At 48.7% G+C, this 21,794-nt stretch overlaps 1 protein-coding gene across 3 annotated transcripts in view; it reads right to left on the bottom strand.

Moving 5' to 3' along the window:
• Positions 1 to 21,794, bottom strand: part of LOC115531262 (corticotropin-releasing factor receptor 1) — a 54,904-nt gene that overhangs the window by 14,820 nt on the left and 18,290 nt on the right. For all 3 annotated transcript variants that reach the window (XR_003973858.1, XM_030340407.1, XM_030340408.1), the window contains exons 5-7: positions 12,811 to 12,896; positions 5,042 to 5,148; positions 761 to 881 (exon numbers count right to left, since the gene is read on the bottom strand). Coding sequence is in view for 2 of the 3 variants with exons in the window: in XM_030340407.1 (XP_030196267.1) it covers positions 761 to 881; positions 5,042 to 5,148; positions 12,811 to 12,896 (314 nt within the window). In the remaining variant the exon portion in view is untranslated. The remainder of the gene's footprint in view (positions 1 to 760; positions 882 to 5,041; positions 5,149 to 12,810; positions 12,897 to 21,794) is intronic.

Genomic DNA, 21,794 nt, shown 5'->3' with positions numbered 1-21,794 from the left:
CACACTAAGATGCTAGCACTCACAAATGCGGACGCACTGGCTGAGGCAACGTCACGAGTCGGGTGTCTACCATTCACTTTGTATTGGATGTAACCTCATGAGGGAAAAGAATATTGGGATGGCTTGCATTTGTGCTAAAGGGCTGACTTACGTCCTGGTTGAAAGCCCTTCTCTGGACATGTGATGAACCCCCATGAGCATCTGCTCATGTGGTGCCTAGCCTCTTGTGTCTGCGGCGTATGGTTGCGCTAGTCGATGAGGGGTTGATAAGCTACAAGGGACCGCTCACACAGAAAAGGGCTTTTAAAAATAGGGCGGCCGCTTTACCATTAATTGTATTATTCCTATGGTACCGCACACACCCATGCTGTGCTCCTTCCTTGTGATGCCCGTTGCTAACCAGGCATGAACATTAAACCACGCTGGGGTTAGGGCTGGAGACAGTAGCGCTGCCCTGCCCAGAAAGGGAAGACGTTGCAAAATGTCAGACGACGACCAGAAGCAGATTTCAACCTTGAATAAAGGATGACCGTTTATTCGAACATGAAGCCTTCGTAAGAGGTCAGTGTCTTGACGAGTACATCTTAACCGATGAAACGGCCCAGAAGGCCACAGGGGCTCTCTACCAAGGAGTTTTGAATCGCCCACATCTGCGTCCACGCTGTTCTGTGTGTTCCTCTTGCCAGGGTGTCACAACACTGCCCTGCCAACACGCTAACTGCCACCATGAGGAACACTGTATGTATGAAGCCCCTCTCACCACGTTGCTCTCGTGGACCTCGGGGCTCATGCTGAGTTGGACGATGAACCAGGTGGCATTGCGCAGGATGAAGGCAGCGATCAGGTTCCAGTGGATGATGTTCCTCAGGCAGCGGATGCTCCTGCAGGGCGGAGGGCCGTTAGAGACCCGTTTGGGACGCATTGTGTACAGGTTCACCACTAAACCACGCCATTTAAACAGACATCTCCCAATGGAGCGGCCCCGAGGCCTCTGGGGGCCAGCATGTCTGTGAGTTCCACCTGTTTCACAACACAGCAAAGATGTTAGATTTCAGCTTCAGCTAAACGTAAATAAATCGTAAAAGGTCCAATTGCCAAAAAATCTTCATTCAGTCATTCTTTATTTATTTTTAAGATTTAATAATTTTTATTGTATAGTGAGATAGAAAGGAAGGTATGGGATAGAGAGGGGAGGACATGCAGCAAAGGACCACGGGTAGGAATCGAACATGGGTCGCTGTGGTGAGTACTGGGCCTTAATGGTACGCGCTCTACCCGGTTACCACTGGGGCGCCCCTATTGGTGTCATTTATTTATTAGAATATGATCATTTGTATGAATACAATCATTTCAAATGTTATTATTGATATCATATTTGCGTTAAGATTTTTTTTGAAGGGAATGTATCATGCTGCAAACCAAATAGAAAGACAGCTAGCATTTCAGAGGAAAGCTCAATTATTTCTTGGTAAAAATCATGTGAGCTAGTACAGGGATTGTGTCCACTACAATGGGCCGTTAAACGGGTGGGATGGTAGAGACACACTGGGAAAGACACAGGAGACACCGCAGGCCAACTCCAACACTGGCACCCCGTGCGGAGGGGAACATGATAGGCTGTGAGGCCCGGAGCCCTGAGAACACACCAGGTAACTCCTCTGAGGGGGAGAGATACCACAAACATACCAGACTTCCAGTATTTGAACACAGCTTTACAAACAAACCAGAATCTAGATTTGTTTGAAACACACAGAAAGTCATGCCAAACTAAAAAACTGGGCACTGTGTGTGAGAGAGAGTGTGTGTGAGGGAGAGAGAGTGTGTGTGAGGGAGAGAGAGGGAGGGAGAGAGAGTATGTGTGAGCGAGAGAGAGAGCTTGTGTGAGGGAGAGAGAGTGTGTGTGAGGGAGAGAGAGTGTGTGTGAGGGAGAGAGAGTGAGGGAGAGAGAGTATGTGTGAGGGAGAGAGAGCGTGTGTGAGGGAGAGAGAGTGTTTGAGGGAGAGAGAGAGTTTGTAAGGGAGAGAGTGTGTGGGAGAGAGAGTGTGTGTGAGAGAGAGAGTGTGTGAGGGAGAAAGAGTATGTGAGGGAGAGAGAGGTGTGTGAGGGAGAGAGAGTGTGTGTGAGGGAGAGAGAGTGTGTGTGAAGGAGAGAGAGACTGTAAGAGAGAGTGTGTGTGAGGGAAAGAGAGTGTGTGTGAGAGAGAGAGTGTGTGTACGTGCCTGCATGCGAGACAAATAGTTAACAGCAGAATGCGAAGTGACACTGATGAGCTATTAATAAAACTATCAAATCCCATCCATCAGGGTGAAATCAGGGTTGAAACACCATGTGATTGCTCCCTCTAACACAACCTGACGTAACCAGGCAACATAATCCGTCTATTTCTGCTGCTGTTGTCCAACAGTTACATTAAAATAGCTGACAGGGACAATTAAAATCCAGACGAAAGCTTGCGGTCTAAATAGATGCTTGTAGCCACGCGCGGCCCAACAACAAGCTAACCTTGCCCCCCCCCTGGCTCTGCCAACCAGGAGGGAGGTGATTTCTCTCCCCCCCCCCCCCCCCCCTCCCGACAGCCATATTAAGAATGCGTATGTCACTCTGCTGCTACATGGTTAGCCTGTTAGCACCTGCTAAAAGGTTAGCCCGTCAGCATCACGTCGAGCATGCTACCGGGTAAGCCTGTAAGCAACCACTGCACTCTTACCGGGTAGCACCAGCTTCACGGTTAGCCTGGAAGCCGGTGTTTTATTGCGCCGAGTGATCTCACTTCCTCTGGGAAGGCGCCAGAGACCCCAAGCACTAATTAATTAAGGAGAAGCCCGATGGATCTGCAACGTGCACAAACACATACACACGCACACATACACACTCACGCACATGCATGCAGGCAGGCACGCGCGCACGCGCGCACGCACGCACGCACGCACGCACGCACGCACGCACGCACAACACATTCCCCCCTATCTCTCTCTATGATGGGTGAGTGGTTTCACTTATCACAGAGCGATTCCTAATGTATGTTTATCCATTCAGAGTTAATAAGCAGGACTTGGCTCTGTTCCAGAACCCAGACGGAGACGCTTTCAGCTTCTGGTTCAGCCTTGATTGGTCCACTCCCTGAACCCAGAGAAAGGGCAGCACTACCCCTCCCCTGACTCCTGGGCTGTGACTCTGTACCCTTCCATTTAGCACAGGCTGTATCTAAAAGGTGAACCCAGCTCCCGCTCACAGGGGGCAGGTAAGGGCAGTATTGCCACAGTTACCTTGAAAAAGTAATCTGATTACTGATTACTAGTTACTCCTTAAAATAGTAACTTAGTTACTTTACTGATTACTTGATTTTAAAAGTAACTAAGTTAGATTACAAGTTACTTTATTAGTTCCCCCCCCCCGTTCAACAACTGGTCTTCCAACCCGGTCAACAACTAGTCTTCCACCCCCCCCCCCCTTCCCCCCTGTCAACAATTCTGCAAAGGGGGATTGTTTGGGGAATTCGGGGGGCCCGTCAATACCTCTTGTATACAGGGCCCAGAATTTGGTGCTACGGCCCTGGGTGCACACACTGACACACGGCTTTCAACCTCTTCTGCCAACTTTTAATGCGTAGACAAAATATCACCGTGCATTTTAAGGGGCGATCACCGGACGCAGCTCCACACACACACACACACACACACACACACACACACACACACACACACACACACACACACACACACACACACACACACACACAAACACTCCATCGCTCTCAACGCCAATCGGTGATCCGGTAAAAAAAATAATAAAATAGTGACGCACAGTCAGTGCCTTTAATGAGTAACTTGAATCTGATTACTGGTTTGGAAATAGTAAAGCATTCGATTACTCGTTAGTGAAAAAAGTGGTCCGAGCCAGTTACTGGCATCACTGGGTAAGGGCGAGGGCATCCCGCTCAGGGAGATCTCAGGATAGGCTGTCCTGCCCTCCATGAACCGCTGCTACTGTTCAAACCGTGTCCTCATGCCCATGTGTGTTCATAGGATGAGTTATGACACACTTATGTAGAGAGTTATTCATCACCCTCATCCTCTCTTCCTCCCCTCCCGTCCCTCCTCCTCTCCTCTCCTCTCCTCCTGTTGACTCTCTCCACCTCCCCTTATCTACCCCCCCCCCCCCCCCCCCCGCCCTTCCCTGACATGACTCCTTCATAAGCGGTTTCCTCAGAGGTCAGTGAACAGCTCTGTTGCATTTGACGCTTTTAGCAGCGGCTTGCGCCCCGGGGGTATGCTAACAGCTAGCCCCCTGGGGCTATGCTAACAGCTAGCCCTGTTGTTTAAAGTGCTAACACTCTGCCTCTCCCCTGTCTCCCCTCTCTCACCTCTCCCCCTAGCCTAGGTTGATGGTGGATGCTTTCCAAGAGCAGAGGGGGGTGGGGAGGGGGAGGCGAATGGGGAGGAAGAAGGGGGAAGGAAGAAGAAAGGGAGGGGGGGTGAGGAAGGGATGGATTAAGGGGAGGAATGGACAGCAGGAGGGCGAGTCAGGGAGAGAAAAGGAGAGGACTAGGGAGAGAAAGGGAGAGAAAAAGGAGAGGAATGAGAGGGACAGGGAGAGAGAAGGAAGGGGGAGAGAAGGGTTTGTGGGTTTCTAAAGCCTCTGGCTCTGTGAGAGGGAGATAGGCGAAGGTTTGATTCCGTGACCAAACGTCTTTTGAATCACAACGCAAAGAGCTTTGATCTGGAGAATGCAGACGCAGCCTCTGTCACACAGCATTAGATTTATTACTATTATTTATGTCAATATTATTATCATTATGCCTATTTATATTATTTACTATGTCAATATTAGTATTGACATAGTATTATTATTATTAGTAGTAGTAGTACTAGTAGTAGTAGTAATAGTAGCAGTCGTTTTGCTTATATTATATTCAATGTATCATCATCATGTTATTCATATTCATTTTATTCATATAAGTCATATGATTATAGCATCACTTCACCACAGCTTATTCTTCCCTAGCAGGACCAGTGACCACTGACCGCTGACCAGTGCCTACCTGAGACAGAGGAAGAGGCAGAATGCCGTCAGCAGAGCCACCAGGGAGACGCAGTGACCCAGGAAGTTGATGATCACCGCAATCTGGTAGTGCATCTTACTTCTCTTCTAGAGGAGGAGGACAGAAGAGAGAGGAGAGGAGGAAATAGGAGAGAGGAGCAGGGAGGATAGAGGAGAGGCGAGGATGAGTAGAGAGTAGAGAGGAGAGAGGAGTGGGGAGAGGGGAGAGGAGCAGAGGAGGAGAGAGGAGAGTAAGAGTAGAGAGGAGAGAGGAGAGGAGTAGAGATGAGAGAGGAGAGGAGGAGTAGAGTGGAGAGGAGGACAGGAGAGGAGGAGTAGAGCAGAGAGGAGGAGAGAGGAGAGGAAGAGAGAGGAGGAGAGGAGAAGAGGAGTAGAGAGGAAAGAGAGAGAGAGGTGAGAGGAGGAGTAGAGAGGAGAGAGGAGGAGAAGAAGAGGAGTGGAGGAGAAGAGAGTAGGAGAGGAGCAGAGTTTAAGAAGAGGAGGCGAGAAGGAGAGAGGGGAAAGGAGGAGGAGGAATGGGAGTGAGAGAAGAAAGAGAAGATAGGAGATGAGGAGTGGAAGGCGTAGAGGATGAGAGAAAATGTGAGGTCGCTGTGTAACTCTGATTAACGTACAACACATCCATGATAACAGAGAGCTTAAAAGATTTCAGGAGATTCTAAATCCTCTTCTATTTTTGGTGCTGTGTAATTTGCCAGAGATGACGAGGACAATAAGAAACATGCACACACACAAACCCACACACACGTCACACACACGCACACGTGGCCTTTTGGGCGCAGGAGTGCAGTGAAGGTATTACACGCTGGTGTGCGGGCGCGCCCGTGGGGAGCTGAGGAAGAGACTGTGATCGCCATGGCGATTGGATCCTCCTGTGCCGTTGTAATCTCAGCTCTAAGTGGATTTATGTAACCTGTGGGTGTCTACGGCCAGATCAAAGATGGACTGCTCTGATCTCACCCCCCCCACACACCTACTGCACCACCACCCAACCACACGCCTACAGATGAAGAGGATGAGGAGTGATGAAGAGGAGGACACAGTGCTGTTTATTTACTAGTTTGGTCCTGGTTTGTTACAAACTTGCTCCTGGTTTGTAACCAGCTTGGTCCTGGTTTGGTACCAGTTTGGTGGTGGTTGGTACCAGTTTGGTGTTTGTTTGGTCCTGGATTGGTACCAGTTTGTTACCACCTTGGTCCTGGTTTGGAACCAGCTTGGTCCTGGTTTGGTACCAGTTTGGTACCAGTTTAGCCCTGGTTTGGTACCAGCTTGGTCCTGGTGTGATACCAGTTTTTTCCAGGTTTGTTATCAGTTTGGTTGTGGTTTGATACCAGTTTGGAACCAGCTTGGCCCTGGTTTCGTACCAATTTGGTCCTGGTTTCGTACCAGTTTGTTACCACCTTGGTCCTGGTTTGGAAGCAGCTGGTCCTGGTTTGGTAGCAGTTTGGCCCTAGTGGTTTGATACCAGTTTGGAACGAGCTTGGCCGTGGTTTGGTAGCAGTTTGGTCCTCGTTTGGTACCAGTTTGTTGTTGGTTTGGTACCAGTTTGGTACCAGTTTGGTCCTGGTTTGGTACCAGTTTGGTGCTGGTTAGGGCACCAGTTTGTTCCCACCATGGTCCTTGTTCGGCACCAGATTGGGGTGGTTTGGTAGCAGCTTGGTTCTGATTTGGTAGCGGCTTGGTCCTGGTTTGGTAGCAGCTTGGTCCTGGTTTGGTAGCAGCTTGTCCTGGTTTGGAACCAGCTTGGTCCTGCGTTTTGAACCAGCTTGGCCCTGGTTTGGCACTGGATTGGTAGCAGCTTGGTCCTGGTTTGGTGCTAGCTTGCTTCTGGTTTGTGACCAGTCTGCTACAGGTTTGGTCACAGCGTGATGCAGGGGCCCTGGAGGCAGGGTGTGTTTAATGCGTGCTGTGCTTCTCTGCACTGACATTAACGTCAAACTGGTTCATAATGTCACGTCATTATCTATTGCACTCAGGCGCTTTTAATTTGGACTCAAAGGCTCCCTGCAGCTGTGGTTTTTAGTTGAAGGGGTTTATACTGAGTTCATGCCTTGAGGTTGTGTTGTGTTGTTTGGCACAAACTGGTTTATGCTTGGTTTAGGTTGAAGGTTGTGGTGTGTAGTTTGGTTTAAACAAGTTTATCCTGGTTTTAGACTGGAGGCCATTTTCTGTACTATTGCGGTTACAAAGAAGTGGAACTTGATGGACATGTTTTGTAACGTAAATGAACTGCATATATAGAATGCTCCTCTAACCAGTGGCCACTCAAAGCAGCCATGCAGGGCAACAGCCAGGTCGTTAGTGTGTCTTGCTCTGGGTCACCTCGACACTCGACAGCTAGGAGGAGCCGGATTGAACTATCAACTTTCCGGTAGCCTGTCAACCCATGTTGTGTATTTTCATATTTTCATGTGTGGGTTTTTGTTTCTTTTCCCAATGTGTGTATTTGTGTTGTATTTAAGAGTTTGGGGTTATCTGAAATACAGATCCTTGGCTTCACATTGTTCCTGCTTCGTTCCTGTTGTACTCTTCTGCTATTCAAGCTCTTTAAACATAATAAGTGTGGATTGTTATGATATAAATCCAGCGCTAGCCCGCGGTGGTGGCGTGCGTGTAACGTGTGTAGGAAACGGATTTCCACAATAAGAGCCTATTTTCAGTCTCACGACAATAAACCTCTCTTTCTTCTCCTGAGAAAACAGCCTGGGGCCTCATCCCTCTCTCTCTAAACAAACTCCACAGTCAACATTGCGGCGAAATGTCCGCTTTGCTATCTGAATGAACCTGCAGACAGCTATTGGTCCCCCGCCGGACTGGACCACAACATGCTGCGGTTTAGAACCCAAGCCCTTTGGACGAGGCATGAATAGAGGAACAGGTCTCCTCTCGTGGTGCCTCTCCCTCGGGACAGACATCCTACTGCTGAGTGTCTGTCCATTTCACCAAGCTAGTGGCTGTTTTTATCAGTTGGAAATGTTTTTCATTAATCTTTAAGAGAAAACATTGAATGAAAAAATATCTAATAATTAGAAGATGGAGGTTTAGACCCGATCACTTCTACGTAGACGAAGGATAGTGACATCTAGTATATTGGAAATTTAATAAATTATTCATTTAACATATTCATCGTGTTTTCCACCTAAAACAGATGGGCATGTCCGGCAAAACCCTGAATTGCCATGAATAATAAAGAGCCTGTTATGTATCTCAGACTGGGGTCCGGTGTGTGTTGTTGAATATTTTATTCCCAACTGTTCGGTGGGAGCGCAAAGAGGAGCTTCATCCACACTGGCAGCGAGCGAGACTGACATCTGCGCTGCTTCTAAAGGCTAATCGGTGAGCTGTGCAGTAGAGCTAAGTCAGTCATGTCCTATTTCTGATCCTTAATCCATCACTTCTCCGTCTCTTGCCATCACGTCTCCCTGCATCTCGTACGACCATCTCTCTCTCCTTCACATCACCATCTCCCACTGTCACCCCCCTCTGCATCTCGCTTCTCCATCTCTCCATCACCACACTCTCTCCGTCCATTCTGTCTCTCTTTCCATTTCTCTCTCTCACTCCATCTTTGCATGTATTCTTTTTCTAGATTCAAAGGGTTTATTGGCTTGGAAAACACACATTTTACATCGCCAATACACAAAAATCCTAAATGATATCCAAAATAATAACAGTAAAAATTAAATAAGATCATCTAAATGACAAAATCGCTCTACATCTCTCTCTCGATCTCATCTCTCTCTACATCAATGATGTCTCTCTCTCTCCATCTCATCTCTCTCTACATCAATGATGTCTCTCTCTCCATCTCATCTCTCTCTACATGAATTATGTCTCTCTCTCCATCTCTCCCAATATCTGTATCTCAAGTTCAATTTAACTAAAAGTAAGAGCTCAATTAGCTTGAAAAGGCATTGCTATAATTTGCTTAATAGGCCAATGCAAAACGCTACCGACATAAATAACACAATGTTATAATTAATGGTAAAAGAGACAAGACTCTTACTATCAATATTGTTATCGTAGTACAATAACAACAGTTATGATACAGTTATCCAACAGCAATGCACTATGAAAATTATGATAGTCCATAAGATAATGGTCGTTATGATGTGTTTTCCTGGTTATTATAAAGTGCTTCCCAGCTTGTCCCTGAGGCTATGACAAGAGAGATTATTTTTTCCTTCTTCCCCCAGGACATGCTTCATGTTTTCCCTGCTATGTTTGTGTTTCCAATTGTGGGTATTGTTGGGTAAATGAAGGAAAGAACGTATAACTGTCAAATAAATTAGTCCAGTGCAGGGTGGAGTCAGACGAGGAGATGGCTCCTCCTGAGGGTGGAGTCAGACGAGGAGATGGGTTCCTCCTGAGGGTGGAGTCAGACAAGGAGATGGGCTCCTCCTGAGGGTGGAGTCAGACGAGGAGATGGCTCCTCCTGAGGGTGGAGTCAGACGAGGAGATGGGCTCCTCCTGAGGGTGGAGTCAGAGCCGGGCTCCTCCTGAGGGCGGAGTCAGAGCTGGGGCTCCTCCTGAGGGTGGAGTCAGACGAGGAGATGGGTTCCTCCTGAGGGTGGAGTCAGACAAGGAGATGGGCTCCTCCTGAGGGTGGAGTCAGACGAGGAGATGGGTTCCTCCTGAGGGTGGAGTCAGACGAGGAGATGGGTTCCTCCTGAGGGCGGAGTCAGAGCCGGGCTCCTCCTGAGGGCGGAGTCAGAGCCGGGCTCCTCCTGAGGGTGGAGTCAGAGCCGGGCTCCTCCTGAGGGCGGAGTCAGAGCCGGGCTCTTCCTGAGGGCGGAGTCAGAGCCGGGCTCCTCCTGAGGGCGGAGTCAGAGCCCGGCTCCTCCTGAGGGCGGAGTCAGAGCCGGGCTCCTCCTGAGGGCGGAGTCAGAGCTGGGGCTCCTCCTGAGGGCGGAGTCAGAGCCGGGCTCCTCCTGAGGGCGGAGTCAGAGCCGGGCTCCTCCTGAGGGCGGAGTCAGTGCCGGGCTCCTCTGCCTCTGTGTCCTTGAGGTTTAGGGTCATGTTTGGATGTGTTTTTGTGGGGTCTTTCCAATGTGAAACGTTTTTTTCTCTTGGTGATAATGAGGTTGCGGGCTGCATGTGCTAACCGGGGGCTCTTCGGGCTGGTTAGTGAACGTGGCCTGAGGTCAAGCCTCTGCCGTCGACTTGTTTCTGGGTTCGTTTCTGGGGCTCTTCTCAAGGGGACGGAGGGTTTGGGGGAGTCAGTCAATTTTAAAAGGCTGTCAAATTGAATTGCTTATTTTCTACTTTAAATGGGGGTGGGGTATTGACCTAGTTCTGCTCGGCAGGCATTGTTTGGGGTTTTCCTTTGAAGGTGTAATACTTTTTTTTTTTTACCAAACTCAATATGCAGGCATTCAATTTGTGTTCCCTCATAATCAATGTTTGCAGAGTGGACCGTAGATTTCACTGCTATATGAGTCAGTGGGTTGTATGACTATGATTTCGCTGCTGTATAAGTCAGTGGGCTTAATGACTCTATGATTTCACTTTGGTATAAGTCAGTGGGCTTAATGACTCTATGATTTCACTTTGGTATAAGTCAGTGGGCTTAATGACTCTATGATTTTGCTTTGGTATAAGTCAGTGGGCTTAATGACTCTATGATTTTGCTTTGGTATAAGTCAATGGGCTTAATGACTCTTTGATTTCGCTGCTGTATAAGTCAATGGGCTCTATGACTCTGAAAGCCCTTCCTGCCTTCGCTCTGAGGTTTTATCAAGCAGTTCTGAAGTCACCAGTGGAACAGATATTTGTTCCTAGGTAGGCGTCGTTTTTCTGTCCAAATGTAAGGCCAGGAATTTGAACACATGATTTGTGGAAGCCTTGAATCAGGGTTACAGAGGATAAAGTCCTAGGTCTAGTTAATTGTTGTTTTAGTTAGTTGTACTTCTAGTTCCCCGAACTGGTTGGCACACGGCTTGGTGTGGTCCACACTATTGTGTGATGCATGTCTGCTGTGTTCATGACACACGCTGAGCGGGAGCAGAGCAGAATGTCAAGCGACCCTCGTGGTCTGAAGAGCGGAGGTCTCAGGGACGAGGACGCTCCGTTCCATACGTTGGAGTGCGGGGGTCCGCCCGCCTGCCCTCGCTGCTCAACCCCCCCTCTGCTCCAACAAAAAATGGAAATGTCAAATCGATTTCAACCAGTGGACCGATAAACATGGTCTGTCGGAGCTGACGCAAGTCCAGGCGGCCTACTGAGGTCCTGGTCTAAAGGACTGTCAGCCTACTGCGGTCCTGGTCTAAAGGACTGTCAGCCTACTGCGGTCCTGGTCTAAAGGACTGTCAGCCTACTGCGGTCCTGGTCTAAAGGACTGTCAGCCTACTGAGGTCCTGGTCTAAAGGACTGTCAGCCTACTGGGGTCCTGGTCTAAAGGACTGTCAGCCTACTGGAGTCCTGGTCTAAAGGACTGTCAGCCTACTGAGGTCCTGGTCTAAAGGACTGTCAGCCTACTGAGGTCCTGGTCTAAAGGACTGTCAGCCTACTGCGGTCCTGGTCTAAAGGACTGTCAGCCTACTGGAGTCCTGGTCTAAAGGACTGTCAGCCTACTGCGGTCCTGGTCTAAAGGACTGTCAGCCTACTGCGGTCCTGGTCTAAAGGACTGTCAGCCTACTGAGGTCCTGGTCTAAAGGACTGTCAGCCTACTGGGGTCCTGGTCTAAAGGACTGTCAGCCTACTGCGGTCCTGGTCTAAAGGACTGTCAGCCTACTGTGGTCCTGGTCTAAAGGACTGTCAGCCTACTGCGGTCCTGGTCTAAAGGACTGTCAGCCTACTGAGGTCCTGGTCTAAAGGACTGTCAGCCTACTGGGGTCCTGGTCTAAAGGACTGTCAGCCTACTGCGGTCCTGGTCTAAAGGACTGTCAGCCTACTGGAGTCCTGGTCTAAAGGACTGTCAGCCTACTGCGGTCCTGGTCTAAAGGACTGTCAGCCTACTGCGGTCCTGGTCTAAAGGACTGTCAGCCTACTGCGGTCCTGGTCTAAAGGACTGTCAGCCTACTGGAGTCCTGGTCTAAAGGACTGTCAGCCTACTGCGGTCCTGGTCTAAAGGACTGTCAGCCTACTGGGGTCCTGGTCTAAAGGACTGTCAGCCTACTGGAGTCCTGGTCTAAAGGACTGTCAGCCTACTGCGGTCCTGGTCTAAAGGACTGTCAGCCTACTGCGGTCCTGGTCTAAAGGACTGTCAGCCTACTGGGATCCTGGTCTAAAGGACTGTCAGCCTCCTGGGGGTCCTTGCGAGATCTAACCATACAAACATACGCTCTAGCAAACGGTTCCCCGGTGGTCGAAGACTTTCACTGATGTGTTTTTTTTTCCGAATGGCGCCGTCAGGAGAGCTAGTGAGAGGACCTGCGCCAACAAAGGCTTGAAATCAAAGGCAATTTACTATGAATTATACAACACACGGCTAATTACCGCCAGCATGTGTTCGGCTAGCGTGTGTTCTGCTAGCACTCTGTTTGTAGTTGCTCTTTGATTAGCATAAGTTCTTTGGTCTCTTGTTTCCCACTAAGTACGTTTTCTCTTTAAAGAATTGTTGATGTAATATCTCATTAGACGTGGTAGAACAAATGCACAAACACAATTAAACACAAATGCACACATAGACGCAGCAGAAAATCCACACACACACACACACACACACACACACACACACACACACACACACACACACACACACACACACACACACACACACACACACACAGAATAGGGGGCGGAACGTACCTCTTGGTAGAGGATGGCCTTGCACATGGAGTAGTTCCCCTTCACTGCCCAGCTTCCATTGGAAAGGCATCGCCTGTAGACACTGTCTGCAGAAAACACAGGAGGGTCAAACTGTAACATCCATCCATCGCACACAAACACTGAACCACCGCGTTGATCCGAGGTCAGCTGCTCTCAGACGTCCTGTGGCAACCGAGTGAAGGGGGGTTAGGGGTAACCGCATCGGGGACCAAGCACTCTTAACGCATGTTGATGTGGAGCCCAGGTGACCTGAGGCATCAGCTTTCCCAGTTCCAGTTTAAAAGGATGAATGAACCGTGTTACGGCTGGACCTCAAACCCTTTTGTTTAGATCTGACGGCGGTACGGGGTCGGAGGTCAACACGTTGGTGAACCGTGCCACATGTATTCATTCTGGTCATCCATGTCGAAGAGTTCATATTGCGGTTGGTCATTTTGGTTTCCTGCTTGCTCCTCTCTGCCCTCGCTAGTCCAGCCGTCAGCTGTTCTGTCAATCATTTATTCATAGTGTAAACGTGTTCCTGTCATGTTCTCATGTATTTTGATGTGTGTTTGTAGCATGGAAAAGATCCACTGCCAGTGACCCTGTTTGAAATGGTAACATTATTACTGAATTAGCCCCTATTTTTATGATCCTTGTAGTCCAGGCAACTACGGTAGCAAGCTGTTGTGATAACAATACATGCAGCCTGGCCTGGTTAACCCTCTGGAGCAGACTGAGACCAGAGACCTCACCCTGTTGGAGCTCAGTCACCCAGACCGCCCAGAGCCCAGACCGCCTAGAGCCCAGACCGCCTAGAGCCCAGACCGCCCAGAGCCCAGACCGCCCAGAGCCCAGACCGCCCAGAGCCCAGACCGCCCAGAGCCCAGACTGCCTAGAGCCCAGACCGCCTAGAGCCCAGACCGCCCAGAGCCCAGACCGCCTAGAGCCCAGACCGCCCAGAGCCCAGACCGCCCAGAGCCCAGACCGTCTAGAGCCCAGACCGCCTAGAGCCCAGACCGCCTAGAGCCCAGACCGCCTAGAGCCCAGACCGCCTAGAGCCCAGACCGTCTAGAGCCCAGACCGCCTAGAGCCCAGACCGCCTAGAGCCCAGACCGCCTAGAGCCCAGACCGTCTAGAGCCCAGACCGCCTAGAGCCCAGACCGCCTAGAGCCCAGACCTGACACCCAGACCTCGTAGAGCCTTTCAGGACTAAGGCCTGATAAGGGGCCTGATGAGACCTACCATCATCGACACTCATTATGGTCCAGGCCTGACACCTTCCAGGACTGAGGCCTGGCTAGCACACATAATCCCCTCACAAAAGGTCCCCCATGTTAGAATATAAACTAACCACACCTCACCACACATCGTAATATATCTTGGATAATCGTGGAACTAATCTAATATGTTGTTGTCTAGTTATTTGACACGTTAACCAATCAATACATTGATATGCAGCGGTTACATTTGCCTCTAGGAGAGTGTTGAATGTCAATAGACTGGTTTGATTCCCATGCGATGGATCAGACAGGCTGCGTCCACCACAGCTCAAATCTATCATGATGATGGACTAATGTGGACGAAACCTGAGGGATGTTTAGACGAGTAATTTGCTGAGTATAGATCCAACAGCCAATAGATGGAGCTCATCACTTACTCTGTCATGCCCCAAGGATAAATCAATCAATCTACTGATCGGGATCTATCAGTACAATGTGTTTTAAGGACATCTTCACGTTATGATACACATGACATAACACACATCATTTGTGTATAAAAATGGGCGTATGTTGCGTTAATGTTGTTTCTTTCATATGTGTTTGTTGTGTGCATAATAATGCATGAATTTTTTGTGCATTTAGTGTGTAACACAATGTTTGTTGTGTGTATTATAATGCTTGTAATAGGTGTGTGTGTGTGTGTGTGTGTGTGTGTGTGTGTGTGTGTGTGTGTGTGTGTGTGTGTGTGTGTGTGTGTGTGTGTGTGTGTGTGTGTGTGTGTGTGTGTGTGTGTGTGTGTGTCTATTTGTGTATGTGTGGTGTGTATCTGTAATACATGGCTCTCTGGGGTGTGGCGAGGAACCCATAATAATTTCTTGCTGCGATAGGTGTGGAAGACACACACACACACACACACACACACACACACACACACACACACACACACACACACACACACACACACACACACACACACACACAGACGAGATGACAGAATGAGAGAGAGATAGGACAGAGAGAGAGAGAGAGAGAGAGAGAGAGAGAGAGAGAGAGAGAGAGAGAGAGAGAGAGAGAGAGAGAGAGAGAGAGAGAGAGAGAGAGAGGCACACATAGAAACACACAGGAATTGAATGGCTCCATTCATCAATTCATATTCTCCCACAGTATGGAAATGAACTAGGGGTGAAACATTTTACTTCTCAGAGGTGCCAAGCTGTAGTTTAAAAATAACTTTTGATTTAATGCGGGGGCTTAAGTGTGGAGGCGTCTGCCAAGCGGTGTAATATTCAGGACACACAGACATTGTGTGTGTCGGCCTTCTCGTGCGCCTTCAATGTTGGAAAAGCTTCCAAAGTAGAGCACAGGTGTCTCACCCCCCATGTGACAGGGGGGGGGGGATGCTGGAGCCCTGGTGACGCCCTGGCTTCTGGTATCACCCTGTCCCTCGGTTATCGAACAATAGGGGCTACACACGGACGGACCGGAGGACTGGAGCGAGGTCATCAGGGTCCCCGCCCCCCCACCTCCAAGATCAATCAATCATATCACCCAGGACGCAATCAACCTTTATTGATTCTGATACTAATCCTCCTCGTACATGAAGAGCCAACAAAAACAACAAGTTCTAACCAGCACAGACCAGATCTAACAAAACCATGACCAGACCAGATCAGACAAAACCAAGACCAGATCAGACCAGATCTAACAAAACCATGACCAGACCAGATCAGACAAAACCAAGACCAGATCAGACCAGATCTAACAAAACCATGACCAGACCAGATCAGACAAAACCACGACCAGATCAGACCACATCTAACAAAACCATGACCAGATCAGACCAAATCTAACAAAACCATGACCAGATCAGACCAGATCTAACAAAGCCATGACCATATCAGACCAGTTCTAACAAAGCCATGACCATATCAGACCAGTTCTAACAAGACTATACTAGACTACCAGATCAGACATCAGACCAGATATAACAAAACAAAGACCCGCAAATACCAGATCTAAAGACCAGACCGTTACCACAGACCAGATCTAACAAGACCAGACCGGACCGGAACAGCACAGACCAGACTCTTAGAGGATTTAGACAGATATGCTGTGTTCCTGTGAGTCGCTTCCAAGCCGCCACACAACTGTAGAAAGGCGATCCGCTAGAGAGCTTCAGGAGAAGAGCTGCCAACTCCGCACTCACGCCCACTTTGCTAGGCAAGGCTCTGTAATACTATGCTTTGCTTCGCAATGAAGCACAATGCTATGAGCCAAGCCCCTCAATAGTAGGCTCTGCTGTGCTAATCTCTACCCGTGCTAAGCTAAGGTATGCTATGAAGCACACCGTGTCAGAGAGACAACCAAACCTCTGAGGAGCGTGGCGTGAGGAGGAGGAGGGACATGTGTGATATGAGGTCCCAAGAGAGGGAGAGCAGATGGCGGCCAGGCCCGGGGCCGGGGGCACGACATCCAGAGGGAGGGGGCTGGCTCACCCTCACCCTCATCATCATAACCATCTCATCATATTAGCCCCCTCCTCAGTTCTTATCACTGTGTCGTGATAGTAACCCCTACTCTCCTCATTGTTACATTTTATTGATTGATTATTCAGTTTAGGTCTAAAGTTCAAACGCTGGGTAAGAACTCTGTAGAGAGCCTCGACCCCCTGTTAGAACCAGTGGGTTAGTCTCGAAACAGTTCACCCTACAGGTGATGCTACCCTACCCTACTCTGTTCACCTCAAGCAGGCCAAGTTCCTCTGTAGCCGCAGTTCTTCATTTGGTTCATTTATTTGGCCGTTTTTTTTACATTGATGTATGATTAAATGACCACCTCTTTTATTTGGAGAAGAGATGGAATGAAGCATGTTTGAAACCCAAATAATATCTCCTATTACTATAATCTTCAGCCATAAAGGAGAAATCCGGTGCAAAATGGATTCGGGATATGTTTGGAATGATAACGAGTTGAAATGTTCGTTTTGGAGCAAAAAAGCGCATATAGACGCATTCTACAGAGCTTGCGTGTTGTTGACGGATGTCACAATCTCTGTGTTCGTCAATCTACTTATTGAGTCTTAAGAACAAGATGGCATCGATGGGTGAACTACTGATGTTATTGTGTGTATAAAATGCATTTTTTAATAAACAATCTGTATACTTACAAAGTTATCAATGCCTCGTTTTATATATTAAGACCTTATTATACTACCAAAGAAGTGTCGGGCTACTTCTAGCCTTTTAAGTGGTTTAAAATAGCGATTTAGTTTTTACCATAACACATGCCATCATCGTTCCAAGTTTATAGCGTTTTGGTATCCAAAACGCCATTTCACACTGGATTTCTCCATAATGTCCCACGTCTCCTTCAGTCCATCAAGGATGCCTTCAACAAATGGACAGCTTCCACGTAAGAATAGCCTTGCCATTGTCTCTATGGGGTTGAGTAGAACATTTGAAAAGGAATGTCCCACAAAGACTCCCTCTTAGATTTCCTCAAACTGTTTCAGAGACATCAGGGAATCTTTCGACATGGGCCTACAAGCCTTAGACTCCAGTAGGCAGCAGGGAATGACTGGAAAATCCCATCAGATCTAGAAATAAGACCATATCTTTGGCATCATGGTTGTATTACCCAAGACCACCACCTCTATTGGGTAACACTATAATTTGGTTTTTCATATGCTTTTTTGTTTAGTTTCATGCTCTGTTGTAAAGCAGCTGTACGGGAGACTGTGCATGGAGGGACTTTCTCTCTCGTCACATCTGGTGTAAGCCCATCCTCCCAGCGGGAGAGGCACTTAAAGTAATACCACTGGGCAGAGGCTCAGCATTACAACTACAACTGGCGGACACATCTTTAGAATCAGTCCTGCCATTTCATCAACATATCCATCTGATTGGCCTTTTGGATCCTTCCTTTTGAACATATGCACACATTTCATCCGTTCTATATAGGAAATGTAAAGAGGGAGTTGGGAGTGGGATCAGCTTGTCAATAGTGGTGTTCTCGTAATGTACAGCTTAATGTATAGGGGTCCCATGATGCTTCTGCCCAGCTGGCTTCGGGGCATGGCCTTCATATATCCTTGAATGCTTCCCAGGGGAATGCAAGTTGGAGGTCAGCTTTGAGCGCTTCTATATGTGTAAGATTTAGGGTTAGACAATATAGGATTCTGAGTAGAGCATGTATTCCATGCAAACTCCAGGTTTTATGCTGTCGCAATTGTGGCATCAATCTACATTAATCCACCTGTTTTTGAACTGTCCAGCTGTTACGATATTCTGCTTGGTAGGAATATCTCTGATGTCAAAGGGTCAATGTTCATTTCCCAGTGTGTGCCACAGAATGCCTGCTGTGAGTGTTAGAATCACTGTGGATCTGCTCTGGACACTGGGTCGCTTCTCATACTCAACAGGAAGGGGCGTCGACCAGCCTACTGCTCCAGGGACACGTGCTGGAGGGATACCTGGACCTGCGTTGCTTCCTGCCTTGTAAGCAGGACTTTGATAAGGGCTGGGACACTGTCTGCAAGGGCCTTGTTTCATCAAGTAGAAGATAGGAACTGATTACATTTGCCCTTGTAATTAAGACTTGTTAAATTAACACCACGCTTCCTTCCATCCCTTCTCATTTGTCCTTCCTTTGTCGACGTGTGTGTCCTGCAATAATACTCATGCTCATGCTTCCACTGGAGAAGGCTGGTAATGTAAATCTCTCATGAAATGAAAAAGAATGAAGACGAAAAATAAAACGGTCAAATCCGCGGTGAATTAGGAGGACAATCATCCATAAAGCTGTTGATAACAAATACCCCTCACCCTGTCATCATATCAACGCATTCATCATATTAACCCTGCATGTAGTTGTCTATCGCTCTCTCCATCTGCCAATCTGTCTGTTTCACAGGCCTCGCTGCACGGCGGCTCTGTCCTGTGTGTCCGGCTCCATGGGTTGCTCCTGTGTGAACAGCTCTGTGTTTCATGCCTGAGAGACCCCATTCAGACCTAGCTACCCATGCATGATCAGAGCAGGGGGGACACGGCTCTTTCATGCACAGGACGACAACAACGATAAACAACAACAATGCATGGTGGTGGTAAATGATTGGTGCAGGGGCAGGACTGCGCACGAGGCCAACGATCAGATGACTTATCCCGGCGCCCTGCTGTCCACACACACAGAAACACACCAACACAGCCAGAGCAGGGGCTGGACGGACGAGGTAGAGGGGGGGAGAGAGAGGGATGAAGGGGGGGGAGGGGGTGAGAGAGAGGGATGGGAGGGGGGGAGGGGGTGAGAGAGAGGGATGGAGAGGGGGTGAGAGAGAGGGATGGGAGGGGGGGAGGGGGTGAGAGAGAGGGACAGAGGGGGAGAGGGGTGAGAGAGAGAGATGGAGCGGGGAGAGGGGTGTGGGTAGGGTGGACACTGAAGGGTTAGAGAGGGGTAAAAACGAATTCATAGTCGGCATGCGTAAACTGTGCAAGCCGGTGCAAAACCCAAAATGTCACAGGTGGGCGACATTCTGACGCCCATCCGGAGGAGTGTGCGAAGCGTGCGTAAGCACGGCGTTGAGGCGGAGCGGCCGTTATGAATGCCATGGCCGTGCGGGGACCGACTGTCCACCTCATGAACTATTCATCCCACTGTAGAGGGAGATAGAGGGGGTGAAGGGGGGAGAGGGGGAGAGGGGGGAGATAGAGGGAGAGCAGGAAATCGAGGGAGAGCAGGAAATAGAGGCAGAGCAGGGATAGAGGGGGAGATAAATGGGTTGAGGGGGAGATAGAGGGGAGGGAGGGGGGAGAGAGGGAGCGCAGGGTGTATAAAGGGAGATGAAGGGAGAGAGAGACAGAGAGAGAGACAGAGAGAGAGAAAGAGAGAGAGAGAGGGGGGACAGCACGGTCTGTGGGATTATCAGTCAGCTGGGATTAGTTTTTGAGCGTAACTAATGTCAGAAGACTGACACCCACGTTCCTGATCGCCGACATCTGGAGCTGTTCCCAAAGGACCGGAACCAAACCAGGAATACCAGTAGAGCTACTTCCGGCCCGTCCACTCTGAGGGTCACAGAAACAAAGGGGATTTGCTGCGGTTTTGCCTTGCGTCCACAGAACAGAGGTTTCGGGGACTGACAATGGAGACATTTAAAACTGTGTTCCAGTGGAGTTCTTTAAAAGCGCAGCCCTTACCCACTGTGAATAATATAATAAAGGCACCGACAAATTTAACTTAAAGTGGACATATTATGAAAACAACACTTTTCCTGGGATTTGGGGTGTTGTTTTGGGTCTCTGGTGCTCCCACACGCATACAAACTGTGAAAAAAGTCTGCACATGATTTTTGGAGTGAGATATGCATTTCTGAAAGTAATCTGCCTACAGTTACCAAACGAGCGAGTCAGTTTCGGCGCCCCCTCCTACGTAAGAAGGGGGCACATTTTAATATTGACCTCCCACTTCCCCAACCCCCTCCAATCAGAGCTAAAATGTTGTTTAAGCTATTCTAAAGTAGAGACATGGAGGAGAAAGGGATTGTACTCCCGGAGCTCAGCTGCCGGACTGCCGCCAAGCTCCCCCCGCCGGAGCTTCGGCGGCCGCCCGAGGAGGAGACATGGAGGAGAAAGGGATTGTATTCCCGGAGCTCCGGCGGGTGTACTCCGGGAGCTGAACTGCCGCCGAAGCTGAACAGCAGTCCGGCGGGGGGAGCTTGGCGGCAGTCCGGCAGCTCAGGACTGTCGCCGAAGCTTCGGTACACCCACCGGCAGCTCTGACGGGCTTACTCCGTGAGCTGAACTGTACTCCGGGAGCTGAACTGTACTCCGGGAGCTGAACTGTACTCCGGGAGCTGAACCGAAGCTTTGGCGGCAGTCCGGCAGCTTGGCTCCGGGAGTAAAATCCCTTTCTCTTCCATGTCGCTGTTCAATATGGAATTCAGAGAGTTAAAGCCAAAGTTCCTTTCCTCCAATTCTTCACATCCATGGTGGAGATAACCCCCACTACAAGTCTTTACTTGTTGTGGAAGTACCAGAGACGTCAGACGCAGTCTTTATGATTCATAATATCATCCGAGGGGATCATAGCTTTTGGCTGTGATATTATTATTATATAAATACCTATATATTAAATAATATTATTATCATATTATATTGCATTATATTATATTATATAGATAAAGAGCTCCAGGAGTCCGCACACGGCAACAATCACTTCTCCTCCATGCTGTGGTTCACTCTGACAGCTCATTGGTCAATGGGCAGCAGCTCATTTGCATTAAAGCTACAGAAACAGCGCATTCTGAAGGGACTGAAACCGAGGGGATTAGCTGTAGGCGAGATCTTTTTTCCTAATAGCTATTTCCAGCAAACAGCTTCAAAAACATGTTTTCTGGAGCTCATATACTATTTTTACTTGTTGTGAAAACACCATAATATGTCTCCTTTAACAATCTCCGCTCTTGATACTTGGCTGTTTAAAAAATCTTGGTGCCTCTATTTTAATATTGACGGTATGTAGTAATCGACTTGTGTGGACTTCCTGGAAACATGGACCTACCGGTAAGGCCCAGCTTGTAAAACATTAAAATCTTTTTTAATGAACTCCCGCTAGGTTAACTAGGTTGTTGATGCTTCGTTCTATGTGTAGGGACCCTACTCATGCTACTGCAGAGGTTTAGTGCTATTTGGACCAATATTACTGGTTAAAAAATGCAGATTTGGAAGCGTTCGCTGTGCCCCTAGCCAATAACATGGAACCTAATCG

Source organism: Gadus morhua, chromosome 18, assembly GCF_902167405.1.
Source record: "Gadus morhua chromosome 18, gadMor3.0, whole genome shotgun sequence".
In the NCBI taxonomy this organism is placed as follows: domain Eukaryota; kingdom Metazoa; phylum Chordata; class Actinopteri; order Gadiformes; family Gadidae; genus Gadus; species Gadus morhua.
This window is presented reverse-complemented; position numbering and strand designations above follow the sequence as displayed.